Here is a 19,989-nt window from a genome sequence, read left to right on the forward strand (position 1 = left end):
TAGGGAAACACTGGCTGCTGATTCATAGGATGCCAGCAGGTCTCCTGGATACACAGGCGGATGATCAGGTCTTGCTGCGGCTTCAGTTTCTCCGAGACACAGGGGAGGTTGTTCTCTTTGTGAATGGGGTTGACTTCTACTCGGGCTCTCCCTGGCTGCACGTGGTTATAAAATCTAGGTTGGATGATCTAACACAATTGTGGATTTCCCTGGGAAGTCTTATAATGAGATGATTTGCAACATCGCTGGGCAGGTTCTTATTTTGCAGTCAGTCATAGACCGCTACTAGTTATCACAAGTGATATATCGCGTTGTATCGCCATGTAGTTCCTTCTTGTTGGATATTTCTTTTCTGTACTTGACTGGAGTCTGATCTTTTCTACAAAACTTACAAATGTGCTACTATGCAAACTGGAAATATTTGCAGTGGTATAGTGACTGAAACAGGTTTGCAGCTTTTCACCTGCTGTTTTTTCCTTAAGCCGTTCCAATCCACTGTCTGACGTCTAAAGACATTCTGATTGAAGGCTGTACAGCTCCGATGTCGGAAGACGTCCGGCAGGGTATTCTTACTGTAGATTACTCCACGACGTCACATACTGCAGTACTGACTCTAGTCAGCAGATGGCGCCATTGTATAGTGGCAGAAAGAGAGAGCCCCCTCGGAAACCCTGAATCCAAAATTGGATTGCAAAAAGTTAAGTCATCCCTGAGTATTGCTGTTTTGTATTTCTAGTATTGATGTATTTCATCACAGTATTTTCACCATGGTTGGAACCTCTGAAAAAAAATGTCTTCGTTTTGTCAATCCCACTTTTCCTACCACTTCCTGAAGCCACCTGCACACAGGCGGTTCGGACCCAGCATGCGGAATTCCCACAGCGGAGTTCAACCCGGTGACCCCAGCTTATCGCTCTGACAGTCTTCTACTCTGTAGCGAATGCGCAGTTGAGAGGATGCCGTGCTGTCGCTATGGCAATATCCCGGCTCCTGCGGCCCATTCTGCAAGGATGTTTTCAGAATGGCTGCGGGACCAACAGCTTCCATTGACTTCAGTGGAAGCTGGCCATGCATAGCCTGCACAAAATCGCAACATGCTGCGATTTCTTCCCCACAAGTGGAAAATCGCAATCAATTTTCAGCTCATGGCCCAGAAATCGCGTTTTCTCATAAAATGGGCTGGATTTGTTGCAGAATCCGGAGGCGGAATCCCGTTCTGGACTTCACAATGCGAATCCGCCTGTGTGCAGGAGGCCTAAAGCATCTCACTATGGCCACCTGCAGACGGCCGGGTTGAATCCTGCTGCGAGACCCGACCCGAGTTCCTGCAGAGACCAGCGCGGCACTCACCTGCCCAGCCGGCGCATGCGCAGAGCGGAGCCGGCGGCCCAGGAGTGACATTTCTGTGCGGGGCTCTGCGAGACCTGAACAGAAATACAGCATGCCGTGATTTGTTTTTGCGCGGACAAATCGCGGCCGTCTGCATAGGATTGCGTTTTCTAACGCAATCCTATGGCAGCTTGCACGGGCAGAAATTGTACAGGAAATCCCACCGCGGAATTTCCGCCCGTCTGCAGATGGCCTTTAGGAGAGGGAAAATTGTTTTATAAGGGCCATTCACTTAGTCATATTTTCTTAGTTATATATTCAGTCTGTATTTTTAATGAACTTGAATACGGATAGAACAAGTACCCTTTAAATACAATTGGTGTATTGAGAAGGGCGTTTTTACATGCATAAAAAAAAAAAACAGCCGAACTTCAATTTTGATCAGTATTCACAGACCGAAAATGCCCATGAAAGCCTAAGGGAGCCTAAAAAAGGCAGTTTATATGGATGTTGCATGCATTTTCAGGTTGTTTTTTTTTTTTACACATGTTGCCAGGAGAGTGATAAAGTTACCTGAATTAAGCCTCCTTGCATATTTTGCGTGCGTGAAAAATGCAGTGAACATGGATGCAAAATGGACGTAAAATGGACGTAAAGAAACAAGCATACGCAGCAAAAATGCACAAACCTTTGCAGTGAAAATGGTGCTTTTTACATGGATCAAAAATTGCCCTTCTACTGACCCAGTATTCTAGTTGAGATTTGTTGCCTATGTAGCCCGGCCCCATGCCAGCCATCTGTAAAACTGAGCATGCTAGCTGCTCTGGACCGGGTTCCTAATAACATTGTGTTTACGGGGACCCTGGCCAATACACACTGGATGAGTTGTTGGGTTTAGCCAACCTCGGGCTATAATCAGCTAATATGGATTAGTATTTTAGGTTGCCAGTTGCCCCAAGTATGTTTTTGATAGTTTTGCTACTAGAATACAGTAAGCTCACATGTTTTTATTGCAAACTAAATATATGGGAGCCCCACTCATGCTGGGTTTTGCGGTTGCTATAAAATTGAAGGTAAATCAATATAAAAAAATTGAGCCCAAATCGGCGGACAAGCGCCAGTGGCCAGGTCATCAATGCATTTGGGGTTTTTCCTATTGATGCCTATGAAAATTGTTACTAAAATATCAGCCTGGCACCTAAAGCCCAAACTGATCAGTTGATCCCTGTGTCCGCAGCTGTCCAGACTGCTGCATATGGTTGGGGGTATGTAGAGCTTGTGTGGATGTGTACAGGAAGCTTGCTGCTGCTTTGGGTGTGTTCATGCCTCTGTGTCCTAGTGCGGATTCCTGACACACCCTGCTCCTCGCAGCTGTCAGTCTGGGTCCCACTGAACTGAGGCCGTATATAACCTGCCATGTGCTGCAGGGGATGACTGGCACTGTGTAGACACAGAACTCCTTGCATGGTTCAGTTCAGTTATCCCCGGAATTCAGGGAGAAGATAAGCATGTACTGACATATGATGAATCAGTGGGACATTCACCGACAGCTAGCACTGTGTGAACAGTTATAGGGACCGCACAACTGTTACTTCTCTGCCCAGAATTGTTTCCTTATGATATTGTTGTTGCCCAATATCTTTCCAGCATCCATTTCTCAGTAACGCCATCTGTAACTCATATTAGTGTTACTGGTGAGCGGCGCAAGATGCAGAAGTCTCTAGAATAGTCACAGAATTGGGTTGTTTGCTGCTACTTGTAGTTATACATCAGAAGACAGGAGGTAAATGGAGCCATATTTTGCATACTGACATGGATTTTGGGCGCAGGTGGTAAACCCTAAGCTTGACCATGTTCTGCCTGGTGAGGAGCCCGTTTGGAGGAGGTTATTTAAAAAATGGCTGTATTACTGAATATATATATATATACGAAGGGTTTTCTACCCAGACCTGCAATTTGCCTTGAATTCAAATCAGAAGATTATGTATGCATGTTCTGCTGATGGAGATATTGGATTTTTAAATTGCCTTTTGCCAGTATTTTTGCAGAAGCGACATTGTGCTTGACCATATTGCTTGTTACTTGTGAATTACACCATGTTGACACAAGTATTGGCCCCCCAGCAGTCCTGCGCTGTCAGGTGAAGGGGATATGTACAAGTATTGGCCCCCCAGCAGTCCTGCGCTATCAGGTGAAGGGCACATGTACAAGTATTTGCCCCCCCAGCAGTCCTGTGCTGTCAGGTGAAGGGGATATGTACAAGTATTTGCCCCCCCAGCAGTCGTGTGCTGTCAGGTGAAGGGGATATGTACAAGTATTGGCCCCCCAGCAGTCCTGCGCTGTCAGGTGAAGGGGATATGTACAAGTATTGGGCCCCCCCAGCAGTCCTGCACTGTCAGGTGAAGGGGATATATACAAGTATTGGGCCCCCAGTAGTCCTGCGCTGTCAGGTGATGGGGATATGTACAAGTAGTGCCCCCCCCCAGCAGTCCTGCGCTGTCAGGTAAAGGGGATAGGTACAAGTATTGGCCCCCCAGCAGTCCTGCGCTGTCAGGTGAAGGGGATATGTACAAGTATTGGGCCCAACAGTCAAGAGAGCTAATGGATGTACCAATGTCCTGTGACGCTTGGGGCGTCGTTCTTGGACTGTAAGGCCTCATGTCCACGGGCTTTAAATCCGCAGCATTTTTCCCGCACGCGGATCCGCGCCCCATAGGGATGCATTGGACACCCGCAGGTAGTTAAATACCTGCGGATGTCATTTTTCCCGTCAGGTGTTGATCCGCGTGCGGGAAAAAATATGGACATGCTCCATTTTAGTGCGGGTCTCCCGCGGGGACGGCTCCCGCAGGCTTCTATTAAGGCCTATGGAAGCCGTCCGGATCCGCGGGAGACCCGTACCAGAATTAAACTCACCTGCTCTGGACGATGCGGTTCTTCCCTTCTTCGCGGCCGGATCTTCTTTCTTCGGACTGGTGGATATGCCGGCCGCGTAGGAAGGAAGATCCGCATCGTCCGCAGCAGGTGAGTTTATTCTTATTTTTAGGCCTCATGTCCGCAGGGCAGGAGGGACCCGCTGCGGGATTCTACATGAAAAATCCGCTGCGGGCCTGATTTTCCCCGTGGACATGAGGCCTAAATGAGTGGAATGGCTGCACTTGGGGTGTGGCGGTCGCCTGTAAAGTGGTTTCTGCATCGTCCCAACAGTGAAGTTTGGAGGAGGTTTTGTCATGGTGAGGTTGTTGCTGCTGGAAAGGACTAGGGCCATTGTTATAGTGAAGTCCACCCTCCACGCCAATAGGTACAAAGACATGCTGGACAATGTGGCAGTATATTGGTACACCTCTTTGCCTCTACCAACATGACCGAGCGCCATGTCATCCAGAACGCAGTGTTGAGGCTTGGTTTGAGGAACAGAAGATTTGAAAACTTCATTGGCCGGCCAAAAGTCCGGATCTCAATCCCATCAAGCGTCTTTGGGACGAACTAGAACTCCGTATCCATGCACACCCATCATGCCCATTTCATTACCTCCTATGATGTCTCCCAATACTTTTGTCAATATATTGTATCTGGACCTCAATATTAGGTTGTTTGTGCTCTGTGGCCTATACTAGTTTTAAGGCCCATTTACACTGAAAGATGATCGCTCAAAATGCAGTTTGAGTGACCGTTTTGGGCAGGAGTTTAGACACAGCAATTATCGCTCAAAAGATGGTTTTTGAGTGAATTTTGAGAGATAATTGTTGTGTAAATGGGCCTTTAGAGTTAATCCCATCTGATTAAAGTGATGACCCATCACTATGAAGCAGCGCAATGGGAAATATCAAATGATCTTCTTGTCCCAAGAAAGAATACTCACAGCTGATAGAGGCATATTGCTGAAAGAACTGATTTAGCTCTGTCTGCATCCCCTTCAGAGTTCTCCATTTACAGTGGCACTTCTGGAGATTCAGCACAGTCCCTTTAACTTGAATGAGGCTCTATGTACTGCAGTTATTTGCACAGGGAAGAACAATGAAGTGGGTGCCACGTGAAATCAGCTCTGCAGCGCCTTCATTCTCCAGATTGGTGAAGGCCCCAGAAGTTGAACCCCAACCAGTCACAGTGATGGCACATCCTAGCGATATGCTGCAACTTTATCAGATGGAATAACCCTTTAGTGTATGTTCACATGGCGATTCCAGCGCAGACGTTTCTGTGCAGATTCTGCCTCTAAAACCAAGGTAAATATCTGCAGCTAAGCCGTCTATTACTTCCGCAGATCTACATGTGGATTTGGCTGTGGTGAATGGGCAAAATCTGTGTGCCAAATCTCCAACACGGATCCATGTTAAGAAGTGACTTGTCACTGCCTTTTTTTCTGCAATGCAGATATCAAAACCGTGTTGTGAAGATGGTGACACAGATCTCCATTCAGACTTGGGTGGGAATTCTCTGCCATGTGAACATACCTTTTAAAGGGGCTGTGTGGGTTACAAGTTTCAAGTCCGAAGGGCACAGCTAACCAGCACCCAGTACTCCGTTCACCACCATGCATAGCCACTGGTCATCAGGTGATCACTGTGGCAAATCAGAGGCTGCAGTTTCACCTTTTGAACCCACTGGGATCAGCGCTGCCATCCTGGGTGCCATGATGCCAAGAGTTATGGATGGTGACACTGCGGCCTCTGATTGCAGTAGTTAACTTGAAACCACACAACCCCTTCAAGGTTCCAAGTCCCCATTTTTATATATATAATAATTTTATTTTAGGCATTGAAAGTTACAGGAAACTCACTTTAATTCAAAAGCGCTTCGCATTACTTCTGTGAAATTGCGATTCTCACGTGAGTCCAAGGATGGTGCTTCCCATTGATTTCAAGCATCACATCGCACAGCATGCCCAGTGCCCTGTGATTACTTTTAAGGTCCCATTTGAACATACTGGGTGAGGCATTCTCCGTGAATGCCCAAAGATAGAACACGCTTTGATTTATTTTTTTTCCTTCACAGTGATACTGTGAGGGAAGAATCGCTGGTATGAATGAATCTATTCAATAGAATTGATTTCATATTTGCAGAAGGGTGTCACTGGTGTTAACCCTTTGCAATCCAATTTTGGATTCAGGGTTTCCTAGGGGGTTTTCTCTTTCTGCTATTATACAATGGTGCCACCTGCTGGCTAGAGCCAGTACTGCAGTATTGGACATGCTGGAGAGGCCCCCAACAACAGAGCGGCCAGTAATATACAGTAAGAATACCCTGCTGGATGTCTTCGACATCGGAAGCTGTACAGCCTTCCATCAGAATGTCTTCATGGGTCAGACAGTGGATTGGAAAGGGTTAATAGGCACTTTCGATGTGGATTTGGATTTCACCCCTTTTTAATGAAGGGGTTGATATCCACTGCAAATGTGCAACAAAATGTGCAACTTTTGGTTCGGATGGCGCCGCTGCGGAAAACCCACAGCAAATCAGACGTGTGTGGCCTTGCCCCAAGGCCCTGTTCACACTGTGTCATTTCTGCACAGATCTCATACCAAAATGTCAGAATCCACCCCATTTTGGCATTCAGTTGAATGCTATGATAATCCGCGCAGTTTGAAATCTGCGTCACAGAAAAGTAATAACGTGTCAGACGTGGTTTCCCCATGTGGATTTACCCCATTGACTGGGACTAAATCCACATACAAATCTGAGGCTGAGCTCCACCACACATTTGCATCTGGATGTAGCCGTAGAGACGCAGTATGGCTGCTGTCTATATATGTGTGACTGTAGAGCCTGAAATACTGTGAGGGGGGCAAGCAGAGTTTACACCACACGATTGGTTAAAAAGAAGGGCTAGATTGTTGGAATTGGACCGATAGTCATTCAGAGTTGGTCCAGCTAATGATTGAATGATAATTCATTCACTTTGTGTAAGCAAAATATCATGGTTGGCCCTGTTCGCTCTGGGTCTGCTTTGACCTACCTCTTTCTCATATGGACGATGTCACAGTTGGCTCGTGCAGCTGGCTTAGGGCTCATTCGCACGGGCATATTGTCACCGCGTATTACGCACATGTATTTTCCGTGCATAACACGCGGTGAATGGAGGCAGTGAGTCAATTGACTCTCATTCTTCCATTCACACCTGCGTGTTGGTGTTAGATTGCAGCATGCTCTATTTCTCCGTGTATCACTTGAATGGGCTGCGTATGACCCGCTGTGACCGAGCCAACGATGATTGTTATGCCTGCAGAAAATGTACGAAAAACGGAGTCCAGAGCGGGCGTCCGCCTCCGGACTCTGCAGCAAATACCGCCCATAGCATGCTATGGAATGCCCACGAGTGGAAATCAATTGCAATTTTATTTATTTATTTTTTGCTCGCGGGAGAAAAATCACAGCAGCTCTATTTTCAGGCAGATTCCGTGCGGACGGCTACCATTGAAGTCAACAGGAGCTGTCTGACCCGCTGCCCTTCCGCAATCATTGCAAAAGGGTCACGGGATACGCGTCATCGTCTAGTGACGGCGCGGCATAATCAGTACTACATATGTGCGCCAGCCGGTACATCCGCAGCGCAAATTAAAAAACTGCAGACAGGTACGCGGGGGTCACCAACCGGGCACAGGGTCAGATTCCGCTGCGGGATCCAACCCGTCCGTGTGCAGGCGGCCTTACTGTTTGATCTGTGGCTGCGTTTACACTGAACGACTAGCCTTAGTTTTCGCATCCTAGTTCGTGTAAACTGTGATTGTTCAGTGCTGCTCAGTCACCGCTGCAGCCAGCTGGGGAAGGAAGGACAGCCTTACTGTGTGTGAGCGGCCGCAGCGATGTGCTGCAGGTCGGCCAGAGCTTGCTGAGCTGTGTGGTCCCGGCGAGTCCTGTAGTCTCACAGACTGTGCTCTGCAGTGCCGAGCAGTCTCACAGACTGTGCTCTGCAGTGCCGAGCAGTCTCACAGACTGTGCTCTGCAGTGCCGAGCAGTCTCACAGACTGTGCTCTGCAGTGCCGAGCAGTCTCACAGACTGTGCTCTGCAGTGCCGAGCAGTCTCACAGACTGTGCTCTGCAGTGCCGAGCAGTCTCACAGACTGTGCTCTGCAGTGCCGAGCAGTCTCACAGACTGTGCTCTGCAGTGCCGAGCAGTCTCACAGGCTGTGCTCTGCAGTGCCGAGCAGTCTCACAGACTGTGCTCTGCAGTGCCGAGCAGTCTCACAGGCTGTGCTCTGCAGTGCCGAGCAGTCTCACAGGCTGTGCTCTGCAGTGCCGAGCAGTCTCACAGGCTGTGCTCTGCAGTGCCGAGCAGTCTCACAGGCTGTGCTCTGCAGTGCCGAGCAGTCTCACAGGCTGTGCTCTGCAGTGCCGAGCAGTCTCACAGGCTGTGCTCTGCAGTGCCGAGCAGTCTCACAGGCTGTGCTCTGCAGTGCCGAGCAGTCTCACAGGCTGTGCTCTGCAGTGCCGAGCAGTCTCACAGGCTGTGCTCTGCAGTGCCGAGCAGTCTCACAGGCTGTGCTCTGCAGTGCCGAGCAGTCTCACAGGCTGTGCTCTGCAGTGCCGAGCAGTCTCACAGGCTGTGCTCTGCAGTGCCGAGCAGTCTCACAGGCTGTGCCCAGTAGTGCCGAGCAGTCTCACAGACTGTGCCCAGTAGTGCCGAGCAGTCTCACAGACGGTGCCCAGTAGTGCCGAGCAGTCTCACAGACGGTGCCCAGTAGTGCCGAGCAGTCTCACAGGCTTTGCCCAGTAGTGCCGAGCAGTCTCACAGACGGTGCCCCATGTATGTGCAACTTGTATGGCTCCCCGGTACAAGCGGCATGTGTGGGCAGAATTCCGGGCATTCCTCTCCCCGTGCCCCGCTCCCGCCCATCCCATTTTTGGGAAGTGTTTGCATCCTGAGGAGAACTTGCAGTGACTGTGAGGCACACCGCCGGTGCCACCTGCTGCCGAAGCGTCCGGCATGTACGGGAGAACGGTGTTCCCGTTCCATGAGGCGGTGCCTGCCCGGTAGGCGGTACTCGGTGCTGGAGGCGGCGCCCTGCACGGGAGGCGCTTCTTCTGCTGCCCGTTTCCCGCAGACTTTCTTCTCACGGCTCGGTGTATGGACCTGGGGAAGGAGACGGCGGCGGCGGGACCCTGAGCGCAGCACCTCCAGCAGCGGCAGCGCAGCCCTTTGTTCGCCGAAGTTTATTGTGAGCGGCTGGAGGAGGCGGGCGCCGGGCAGACAAAGCCCGCCGAGCAGAGCTGCCAGCCGCCGGTGTACGGGGCAGCGGGCACACAATGCCATGATGTGCCGCTCACAGGAAGCCGCGCCGTGCGCCCCGACTGCAGAACTTCCTGTCTGCCAACTTCCAGGAATATCCGCTTTCAGGCTCATTTCAAATCATAACAGCACATCTGGGATCTGTCCGCAGCTGGAGCGCCGCCGGGGGCCGCAGGCAGGAGGGCAGCATGCAGCTCCCGAGCATGTGAGCTGCGCACAGACCGGGCCTTGTACTCTGCACCCCTGATCGGAGTGTCTGCAGAGCATCGCATCTGTCCTGGCTGCACTTGGGATCATCAGCTATTGCTTCTGGTCTGCTGAACATGACCTTGTCCAGTATTATGTGATCTCTAATGGCAATGCACAGGATTACAAAGGGGGCGCCGGTGAATGTGCCTACTTGATGGATACAGCTTTAAGACAGAGACTTTGAGAAAGACTGGCTGCATAAGATGGGGAAGCCTCTTAGCCGTCCGGATTGCTTGCGTCAAAACCCGGCATGTCTGGGAAAGGGGGAAGAGGAGGATGGCTACATCGAGGATTGTTACGTTCCTCAGAGGTCCATCTATGATACCATGAGGATCAATGAACAGATTGACCAGGGATGTAAACTTAGTCAGCCCTCAAAGAGTACCATGGACAGAGGGGAGATGGGCACCTTATCCAGCAATGGTACCCTGGGCACAGCTAATGCTTGCGATACTAAAGCACAGGAAACAAAAAAGCTCGATGAACGTGTGATTTTTGATGCCCTCAAGTTGAGCAATGACACTCTTAAATCTGCCCCGGTGCCGCCTCGTCGCAGACCTAATGCCGAGCGCAAAGAAAACCTCAACCGGAGATCATGGAAAGCATTCATCCCACCAAATTTCCCCGACTTTGTGGAACGTTTAGAGGCCTCCTTGAGTGAGGTGTCCGAGGCGGGCACCTCCAGCCATTCCCTACATGATAAGACGGAGTTTAGTCAACTGTTACCAGATAGTTCCAAGGACTCTTCTTGTGATCAAGCAGAGTCTATCTCCTCCTCATCGAGTCAGGTTAGGACTGCTGCCCCCTCTTCTGCGCTGTCCGTCAATCTGAGCTCAGAGCACGATGTGGACGCCCAATGCCGCCACGTCCAGAGCTTCGATTACTATAATGACAGTGAGTATGAGCAGGATCCTTTGCTAGCACAAGACAATACAACAAGTTTATGTACACGTTCCAAACCTGGGCACAACTTTCCTAGTGCCACGTGGCCAAGGGCACTAAAGAGCTTTATCAAGGGGAGTCTAAGCGATGGTCACCACAAAGCTGTTGAAATGGCTTATGAGGAATGTGTGATTGAGACTTTGCCCTTATCTCCATGTTTAAGTGATGAGATGTTAGATGAATCTTCAAATTTTCTTATTGTGCCAAATTTGCGACAGAAGACCGAATCGGAGCTGAAGTTTGAGGAAGATGAACTGAAAATACTAATGGAAGCAGAAGAGGAGTGGGAAGACCTTGACTCGGCAGGTGCTTGTCATTCTGTATGTGACGGAAACATGCAACCTTGTGACGTGGAGGAAAGAGGGGTCTTCACATCTATTGAAGGGTCTCCAGATAAAGCAGGCTCTTTTAGAAATATGGACTCGCCTATTTTTCTTCCCGGTGATACCATCATGCCGGAGGACAGCCCCTGGCCAGAAACAAGTGAGGACTACAGCTGTTGCTCAGCTGTTGGTGCAGGAAATGTCACAAGGAGGAGATACCAGAAATTGGGCAGCTATAGTGATTCAGAGTCGGACACCGATTCGGACCAGTTGTTCCTGGAACTGGAGCAGCAATGCCTGACGGGAGCAGCAGATGATCCAGCGCTTCACGAGGCAGTCCCAGAGCCCAATGAGAAGGAAGTAATTAAGAGTCCATTACATGTGGGACCTGCTAATAGTCCCATAACTACTCAGGAGATCAGTAAAAGTCCACAGCCAGACAGCGTGCAGGATAATGCGTGCATAAAAGTGAACTGTGTAGCCTCGGACATTACTGAAATGTTAAGCCTTGACCAGTCAGACATTGCATGTCCTAGTGATAAAATGTCCCCTGTACCTGATGAATTAACACCTGTCATAAGTGCACAACAACTGACTAAACCTTGCAAGCAGATTGCTGGAATTGCCTGCTCTGCTCCAGAATCGGATACTTGTCATCTAAGGGAGACAGAAGAAGTGGTTCGCATTGGTAACACAATTATCGATGAGACAAGGACCAGTGCAGATTTAGCAGAATGTCCTTCACTACAAGTGGATGACAAGTACTTAACGCCGAGTAGTAATGAAGTGCAGGGATTGCCAGAATCCTCAGAGGAGCCAGACCTAAAATTTGTACATGCAACTACTGAACTTGTTCTAGAAGGGGTGGAGGAGATCCCTGAACCCATTCATGTGTCCCATGCAGAATCCTACTCCCCTGTTGGGGACATGGAAAGAGATTCATGTTTGGGCAGTTCGGAGCAACCAGATGAGTCCTGGACTTGTGAAGCTTCTTTTCAGAGCACAGATATTATTTCTGCAGATTCCTGTGACGACGTTTCTGATGGGGGAGAGTTGGCCGTTTCGACAACACACGGGTGCAGTAGTCTACCAGATGAAGTAGGAGAGGACAGCCTGCAGAGCTCCACATCGGCAAGCGAATTACAGGAGTTACCAGACGACGGCGGGGGTAAAATAGAGGAGCTATCTAGTGGTAACCAGATAAAGGACATCTTGTTGGAACTGGTGGTGGACAATGGTATTACAAATAAATTGAGCAAGTCCACCACATTCCAGGTTATTGATCAAAATGTGAGCCCTTCTCAAACTATAGAGCTTGTTGGAAGTTTGGGTTTGGTCAAACTCTGTGATATTACAAATGAGTCCGATATTGGGGTGACCATCTTTACTTGTTCACAAGATCTAAATGGAGCTCTAGATGGAGAAGTTGTGACCATGGATCCTGTAAGGAAGGAAGTCAGTCCAGAAGCTTTCGTGGCTGCAGGAACAAAGGACAGTTTAATATTTGACAGGCCGTCTATAGTTGCCAGCACAAGTACACCTGAAGCAGAGTCCTGTGCAGCCCGGGCATCTGAAGATCTAGTAGATGAGCGGGACTCTAGAGGCCTTAATAGTATAAGTTTAGATGCCGGTACATCACATGAATCAAGGTTACTGGGTGACTTTACTGACTCTCTATGTGCTCATGATTTGGGCAGTGCACAGAATATCCTCGCTCCAGGTGAAATTGCTGAAGAACATTGCGGTCTAGCATCTAGTGAAGTGAATTCCATCGCAGTCCTGCAGGAGGTCACTTTGTCCTGTGGTGAGATTGAAACTTCCCCCGAAGCTAACCTTGAATATAACAAATCATCCAAACCTGTAGCAGACTTCTCCTTTATGGAACTCAATGGAACGGTAAAAAGTATAAGCGAGAACTGCTGTATGGACACTGTGTCCTCAAGGCAAGCTGATGAAGAACTGTGGAAGCCTCCTGAGCCTGGCCATAGTCAGGACTACCCCGAGCTTGCGTGTGAGGGGCTCGGTGCACGTGTTGATTTGTCAGTTGTGAGTGACAGCTGTTCTCTGTCTGTAAACACAAGGGACAATAGTCTGGCATCCGGGCAGGAAGGCGGGCCTAGTGTCGGGGATACATCTGAGGACATCGTCTGTACAGGACACTTTGCCAATGACCCCACTATTCTGTCATCTCACACAGAGGTAACAAATACAGTACTGTAAGTCTTATTACACATTTTCTGGAGGTGTAACACAACTGTGCGGAATATCTATTGCGTAGCTCTTTCTATACTACTGTATATCTGATGTAATCGCATTGTTTTCCATCATGACTTTGGGCTTTAGTCCATTTTCCCATATAAAGAAAAGATGAGACCTGATTACATAACTTGAGCGATGACTACATTCCTGATTTGCATACAGTTTGTGCACCCAATGGTTAATTATAGATCACTAGTGCACAGTGCTTTTCATAGCATGATGTAGGCGGAGAGCTCCGGCACGGCAAGTACAGAGAATTCTGCTGCTGGAGGAATTTCTAGGAGCAGTATGTTGCCGGGATTTCTGTAGATGGGGATGTTCTTTAATAAATGCAAAAAATAGTCTGACCTCTTTAACTGTCGTATTTCCTGCTTTATTGTCCTCTTCGCTTACTCTTCTGCACGTGGCTGGGAAATGAGCTGATCGCTTCCAAACTTTGGAACCTGCTAAAGCATCTTCTCCATTAGGTCGTCAGGGTGATTGTAATGCATGGATGTCCTGAGTGATATGATGTCAAGTGCAGAGGATTTTGTTAGACTAAACCAGTTTTCCGTCTGTAGTTGCTATGATACTGTCATTGTCATTAGTTCACCACAGTTAAACAATCTTATCTATTTGCTGGACACAAATTCCTATGTCTAGATTAGCATAGGAAGCACAGTTCTGTCCCTGTACATTCTAAATTCGTACTTCACCGTGTGATCATACCCTATGGTTGTCACTTAGAATGCTCAGCCAAATCATCTCTACCTCTTGCAAATTAAAGGGGTTTTCCAGGGAGAATACTACTGATAACCTGTCTTGAGGATAGGTCATCAATAGTTGATTGGCTGGGGTCCGTTGCTGGGGATCCCAACTGATCAGCTGATTGTGCGCCCGCGGACAGCGCTGCTATTACACAGAGGTCTGAGTGGAAGTCTCTGCACCAACCTCTGTGTACTCTGTGTAGTGGCCGGTGCTTCTGACTGCAGGCATGGCTCTTATTGAAATCAGTGCGAGCCATGCCTGCAGTTACAAGCGCTGGCCACTACACATAGGTTGGTGCAGAGACTTCCGCTTTGGCGTCTGTGTAATAGTGGCGCTGTCAGCGGGCGGTCCCCAGCCAATCAATAGTATTCTGTCTAGAAACCCCCTTTTAAGAGTAAAGGGCCATCTTGGCAAAAACACATTTTTCCATCCTGCACCCCCATACCTGATTGCCTGTCACACTTTGGAGGGTCTCCTCTGTGTATGGCCTCCTGCAGATTGTGAAGTCGGATCCTGCTGCAAGAATTCTTGCAGCGGGATGCGAGCCGTGCCTCTGCCGTGACCGCTGCGGCTCACCTGCTCCGGCGTCTTCCCACTCTGCCATGTGCTGGCCTCCGCCCAGCCAGCACATACGCAGAGCGGAGCCCGCACGGAAATAGGACATGCCACGATTTGTTTACCGTGCAAGTTTTCACGTGGTCAAATCGCGGCTGTCTGCATAGGATTGCATTATTTATCCTATGGCAGCGGGCACGGGCAGAAAATCCCGCCGTAGAATTTCTACCCGTGTGCAGGAGGCCTATTGCAGTCACTTCCATGCAGTGCTGCCTCCTGTCTGATGCTTATCAGTCACCATTTTATAGTGACATTTTTTTACTTTCACTTTCAAATCTATCACATGATGCTTCAGCACATCACTAGCTAGAGGCTTTACCATTCTGCCTGCTGGTCGGACAGTTTAATTATCTTTACCTTCTACATTCACCCAAATAAGCTATAAACCATAAGTAAACAGTCAGGGGAATGAGCTGTGATCTCCTCTATTATAACTGTGTGGCAGGAGCTGTGTGAGGATCATCAGTAACTGTGATAGGAGTGTCTGTCCACTCTTGGCAGTTTCTGTGGTTTCAGACAATATAAACACAAGTAAATCTGAGCTGGTTAGAGGAGGGGACGGCTCGGAGTTTCACATAGGAAGGAATAACTAACCAACATCCATAGTACAATGTGGATGAAGCTTCAAGAAATCTCATGCATGCTGCAGAAAAAAATCCACATCATAAAATTGACTTTTGGTACAAATCTTTTTAATCTGCTGCATGTTAATTTATGCTATGGATTTCATCTCTTGAAACCCAGATGAATAGTAACTTGGATCCACTCCTTAAACCACTGTGGAAACTATTACATGTGAAGACCTTCATAGGGTACGTTCACACACAGCCGAAAATCTGCACTATAGACAGTGGTCCAGATCTGCAGCTTATTTCAGCCTTTCAATAGAAGGGATACGTCTGCTGTGGATCTGATCCAATGTTGCCGATTTTGACATAGAAATTATGTTGATTTTCTGCTGTTGAAAATATGCACCATTTGCGCTACATGTGAACGCACCCTAAAACTGCTCAATGACGCCAGTCTGTGTTGCCCAACCTAAGTGATCTGATTCTAGCTGCCATGCTTTCTAGTGATCAAACCGAAAGAAGTGATCTGGTTGCTTGGCATGGACTAAGCCAACACTTTTTACTAGTAGCATTTTATCTACGGGGGGACTGGTTTTTGTGTTTGCAGATAATTTTGTTAAATGGGATTTCCAGGGAAAATACTATTGATGCCTCATTCTCGGGACACCCCGGCAGATCAGCTGATCAGGCCCAAGTTGGCACAACACATGGGTATAGAGTGGAAGCTGTTGCTCCATCCCCTGTGTAGTGACCAATGCTTGCAATTACAGGTGCAGCTCTCATTAACATCAATAAAGTAAAAAGAAAATGACTTTCTATCCGTTCTGTCTTTGACAGCCAGACACACGGCTTTACAACCTTCTATAAGGGTAGTTCCACATCCGCGCTCACGGTTCCGCTTTTCTGCTTAGTTTGGGGAGCAGAAAAGGGGAATCTCAGCAGCCAAACTACTCTGTCTCAGGACAGAACCAAACAGACCTCATGGACTATAATGGGGTCCGTTCGGTTTCTGCTCACTGCCCAGCTTTTGAATGGAAGAAAGTGTTGCACACTTCTATATTCCGCTATTTTGAGTCGGATCTGCGATGGAACCTCCGCCCGGCGGTTCCAACACAGACGTGAAATCGATCTTTTTCTTCCATAAAAACAAAGCAGTGTAGAATAAAGGCCTCAGCGACTGCCAATAAAAGATGTATTGCTTGTCCTGAAACAGTTAAACGTATAAACTTTCCAGTGCTCCTCATTTAACGGTTTTGGCCATTTTTATTTCTGACATGTACAAAGGAGGCCTACCATGAGTAAGATAATAAAACCGTGGACAGAAATGCTGGCGCCTGTCGTGGTGTTTTCCACCTACAGCCTAGATATGAATCAGACATAAACCATCTCCTGCCGCTAATATACAGTATACTGGATGCTGCTACCAGCTCAAGTTGAATTAGTCTGCATTTCTTCAAGACTATAATCCATTACTTCATAGACTTTCTGCTCTTTTCAGAAAGGGAATTAAACATTATTCAGACATTTAGTTGGCAAGGCATTCTGCTTGTAACACACCGCGCTCCATTTTCCAAGGCTGGGGCTGAAAGAAGTGTTTATTTTGTGAACGATCTGCCAGTTGATCATAAATTTCATTTCGCTTTACACTTAGGTTTAATATGCATATAAAAAAATTAGTCTTGACTTTGCAGAAAACTTTTTATTTTGTTGGACAATTGTATGTATACCATGTATACCTCTTAGGGGGCTTGTATAGAAGTGCCAGCTGCCCACGGTGTAAGGCTCATTACCAGGCTGAACTTGCAAGTCCTGGTGCAGCCCAGTAATTGGCTCTAAATCGCAAACTTTATTGGTGCTCATGTAATGGTGGGCGTAGGTTGGTTTCACATCTGTGTTGGAACCTCTGGTCGGAGGTCTGCCTGCAAATACTAGAAGAATAAGCGCTGCATGCAGCGCTTTTTCTTCCTTCCCAAAATCAGGCAGTTGGGCGGAAAGCAGGTGAACCCCTTTATAATCGGTGGAGTCCGCTCAGCACCGTGGACCCAACGGATCGGCCACGGGTATTCCCCTTTTTCTGCTCCCTGAATGGAGCATGAAAGTGGAATCCCCAGCACAGGTGTGAAACCACCTTTAGACATATCGGTCCCGGTAGAAGTAGGTACAGTTGAGTTTATAATGGAGAACATGCACTGCTGCTTTCAACAGAATACAGGCAGATATTCTAAATTACATTGGCAGCCAATTGATTTTAATGAACACCATATTGTGTTGGCACCGCAGGGCACGTGTACAGCTTACATGTTCTATGGAATACAACTGATCATTTATCATTGCAGGCCCCTTAAACATAAAAGTATTATCCACAGGGAACAACCATTTAAAGGCATTTTCCAGGAGAAAAACTATTGGGTGAGCTATCCTCCAGGATAGATCACCAATAGAAGATCATCAGGGTACTGTTGTGAAACCGCTTTGGATGGTATTTCACCTCATTAGGACAGAGCTGCACTACCAAAGCAGACCACTGCACTACTAATGGGTTTTTTCACAGTTCTGGCCATCCATAACAGATTCTCCTCATCAGGGGAGGGTCCCAAGAGGCAGCCCCATGCTGATCTGCTATTGGTGACCTATCCCGAGGATACCTTACCAATAGTTTTTCAGCTTGGAAGTCCCCTTTGAAGGTATACTTTTTTGGGATTTCAAAAAGCATAATCACCTATGTAGCTCAGTACCCAAAAAATAAAGGTTTCCAGAAGCACAGTTCTAAAATGCCTTCACAGTGGTAGTCTTTGGGTGTTCATCATGACCGCTTCATTGTCTTTTTAACGTAAATGTGTAATATGGCCCAATCCACCTCCTGTGGAACACCGAAGCCATAATTTGTGTTTCCTGTATGATGTCAGCCCGGTTGACAGCTGTGAGCTGACCCTTCTTCTATGACTCAAACAGTTCCCTCAAATGATACCATCCTCTCCGTCGGATAAGGATTACAGTTTATGGACCCGTATGCAGGGAGCGATCAAGCAATGTTTTTGTATATAGTTAAGAATTGTACATGAAAACCAATTGAACGTGTGTTCATGCTCAGCAATGTATGATCTCAAGAATAAACTAACTCCGTTTCCCACAACCACTGAAATGTCCGTAAGCCTTGTACGCTCGTTGGCTGCGATTATCATGAGTATTGCCTGTATTGCTCTTATATAGTTCCTATTCTATTGTTTCACAGACCTTTTCTATCTCTGCTTATTGTAATAAAATTCATATTTGTCCTGTATGGCAATATCAGGCTTAAACTACCTTCTGTGTTGGGCCAGCTGTATGTTTTCGTGTCCATCTAATTCTTATGTCGTTCTCTTAAGGCTTTTCAAAAGGAGCAGGTAGACTCTCTGCAGGTGAAGCTGCAGCAGGTGAATGGCCTTGGGCAGGGTCTGATCCAAAGTGCGGACAAGAACTGTGATGTGCATGGACTAGAACACGACACCGAGGAGCTGACCGCCAAATGGAACACGCTAAACAAAAAGGTGAGACAATGCATGCAGTTGAGCTTCTATTTAACCACAGGAGGAAGACTTGACATGGAGTCAGCGTGCAGCTTTCCTGGTTTTTGACAGCCTGTCTTAGAATCGACACCTTATATTGCACAGAGATGTGGTGGGAGGATTTAGATTTAATTTCTACTGAGAGAGACTGCGTGTGGGTGTCAGAGATGAGACCATCTGACTTGTACAGCTTGGAACTGGTTCTCAGAGCCTGCTGTTAAATCACATTCTTGTTTGAAAGATGCCAGACCTTTCCTCCCCCCAAGCGCCTTGTCACCTAAGATTGCTATCTTGCAGCGAGTGATGAGAAATTGTTTGCTCCACAGGTGGCAGAGCGTGTGACACAACTACAAGAGGCTCTGCTGCATTGTGGCAAGTTCCAGGATGCTCTGGAACCCCTTCTCAGCTGGCTCACCGACACAGAAGACCTGATTGCAAACCAGAAGCCGCCCTCTGCCGAATACAAAGTGGTCAAGGCTCAAATTCAGGAGCAAAAGGTAAAAGGCTGAAATGATCACCTGGAGTCATAGTTCATGCATATATAAAAAAAAGAGCACTCCATAAACTGTCATTCAGAAAGTTACACTGTAGGAGGCGTTTATTAAGATCGGCAGTGGAAAATAGATGTGCCTTAATAAATCCATCAACAACTGTTGTCGCCTTCAAGTTTACTGATACAGCAACGTAAATAAGAACATGTACCATAAAGATTTAAGAGCCAATGGAAAGTGAAAGTTGACCAAGCTAAGTTTAACCCCTTCCAATCCAGTGTTAGACCTCGACCGACATAGAGATTTCTCTGCATAGCTCAGCTGTTGGGCAAGGTCCAATACGTTTCTAAGACTATGCAGAAGAGAGCTGCGATGTCAGAGTTCTCTTCTGTATATGTATATTAGTCTGCAGAGGAGAGCTGCGATGTTGGATCTATTTCCTGCATACTGTAATATACATATGAATGTTATGCATGTATAGTTATAATTTATAGTATTCTATATGTATATTTCACTATGCATCGGAGCTCTTGTGTGTGTGTGTGTGTGTGTGTGTGTGTATATATGTGTGTGTGTGTGTGTGTGTGTGTATGTGTGTATATAATCATAATGTATGTATTAACTCACTTTTAATTTAAAAAAAAAAGCTAATAAAATCATCATGATGGGTCATTTTTATGTGTTTTTCTGGAG

At 47.4% G+C, this 19,989-nt stretch overlaps 1 protein-coding gene across 15 annotated transcripts in view; it reads left to right on the plus strand.

The window, feature by feature from the left end:
- MACF1 (microtubule actin crosslinking factor 1) overlaps positions 1-19,989 on the plus strand; it is a 184,512-nt gene that overhangs the window by 120,959 nt on the left and 43,564 nt on the right. For all 15 annotated transcript variants that reach the window (XM_066573920.1, XM_066573971.1, XM_066573929.1 and 12 more), the window contains 2 exons: positions 18,626-18,787; positions 19,132-19,302. In XM_066573920.1, the coding sequence (XP_066430017.1) occupies positions 18,626-18,787; positions 19,132-19,302 (333 nt within the window). The remainder of the gene's footprint in view (positions 1-18,625; positions 18,788-19,131; positions 19,303-19,989) is intronic.

The sequence above is a fragment of the Eleutherodactylus coqui genome, chromosome 1, assembly GCF_035609145.1.
Source record: "Eleutherodactylus coqui strain aEleCoq1 chromosome 1, aEleCoq1.hap1, whole genome shotgun sequence".
NCBI classification, from domain to species: Eukaryota; Metazoa; Chordata; class Amphibia; order Anura; family Eleutherodactylidae; genus Eleutherodactylus; species Eleutherodactylus coqui.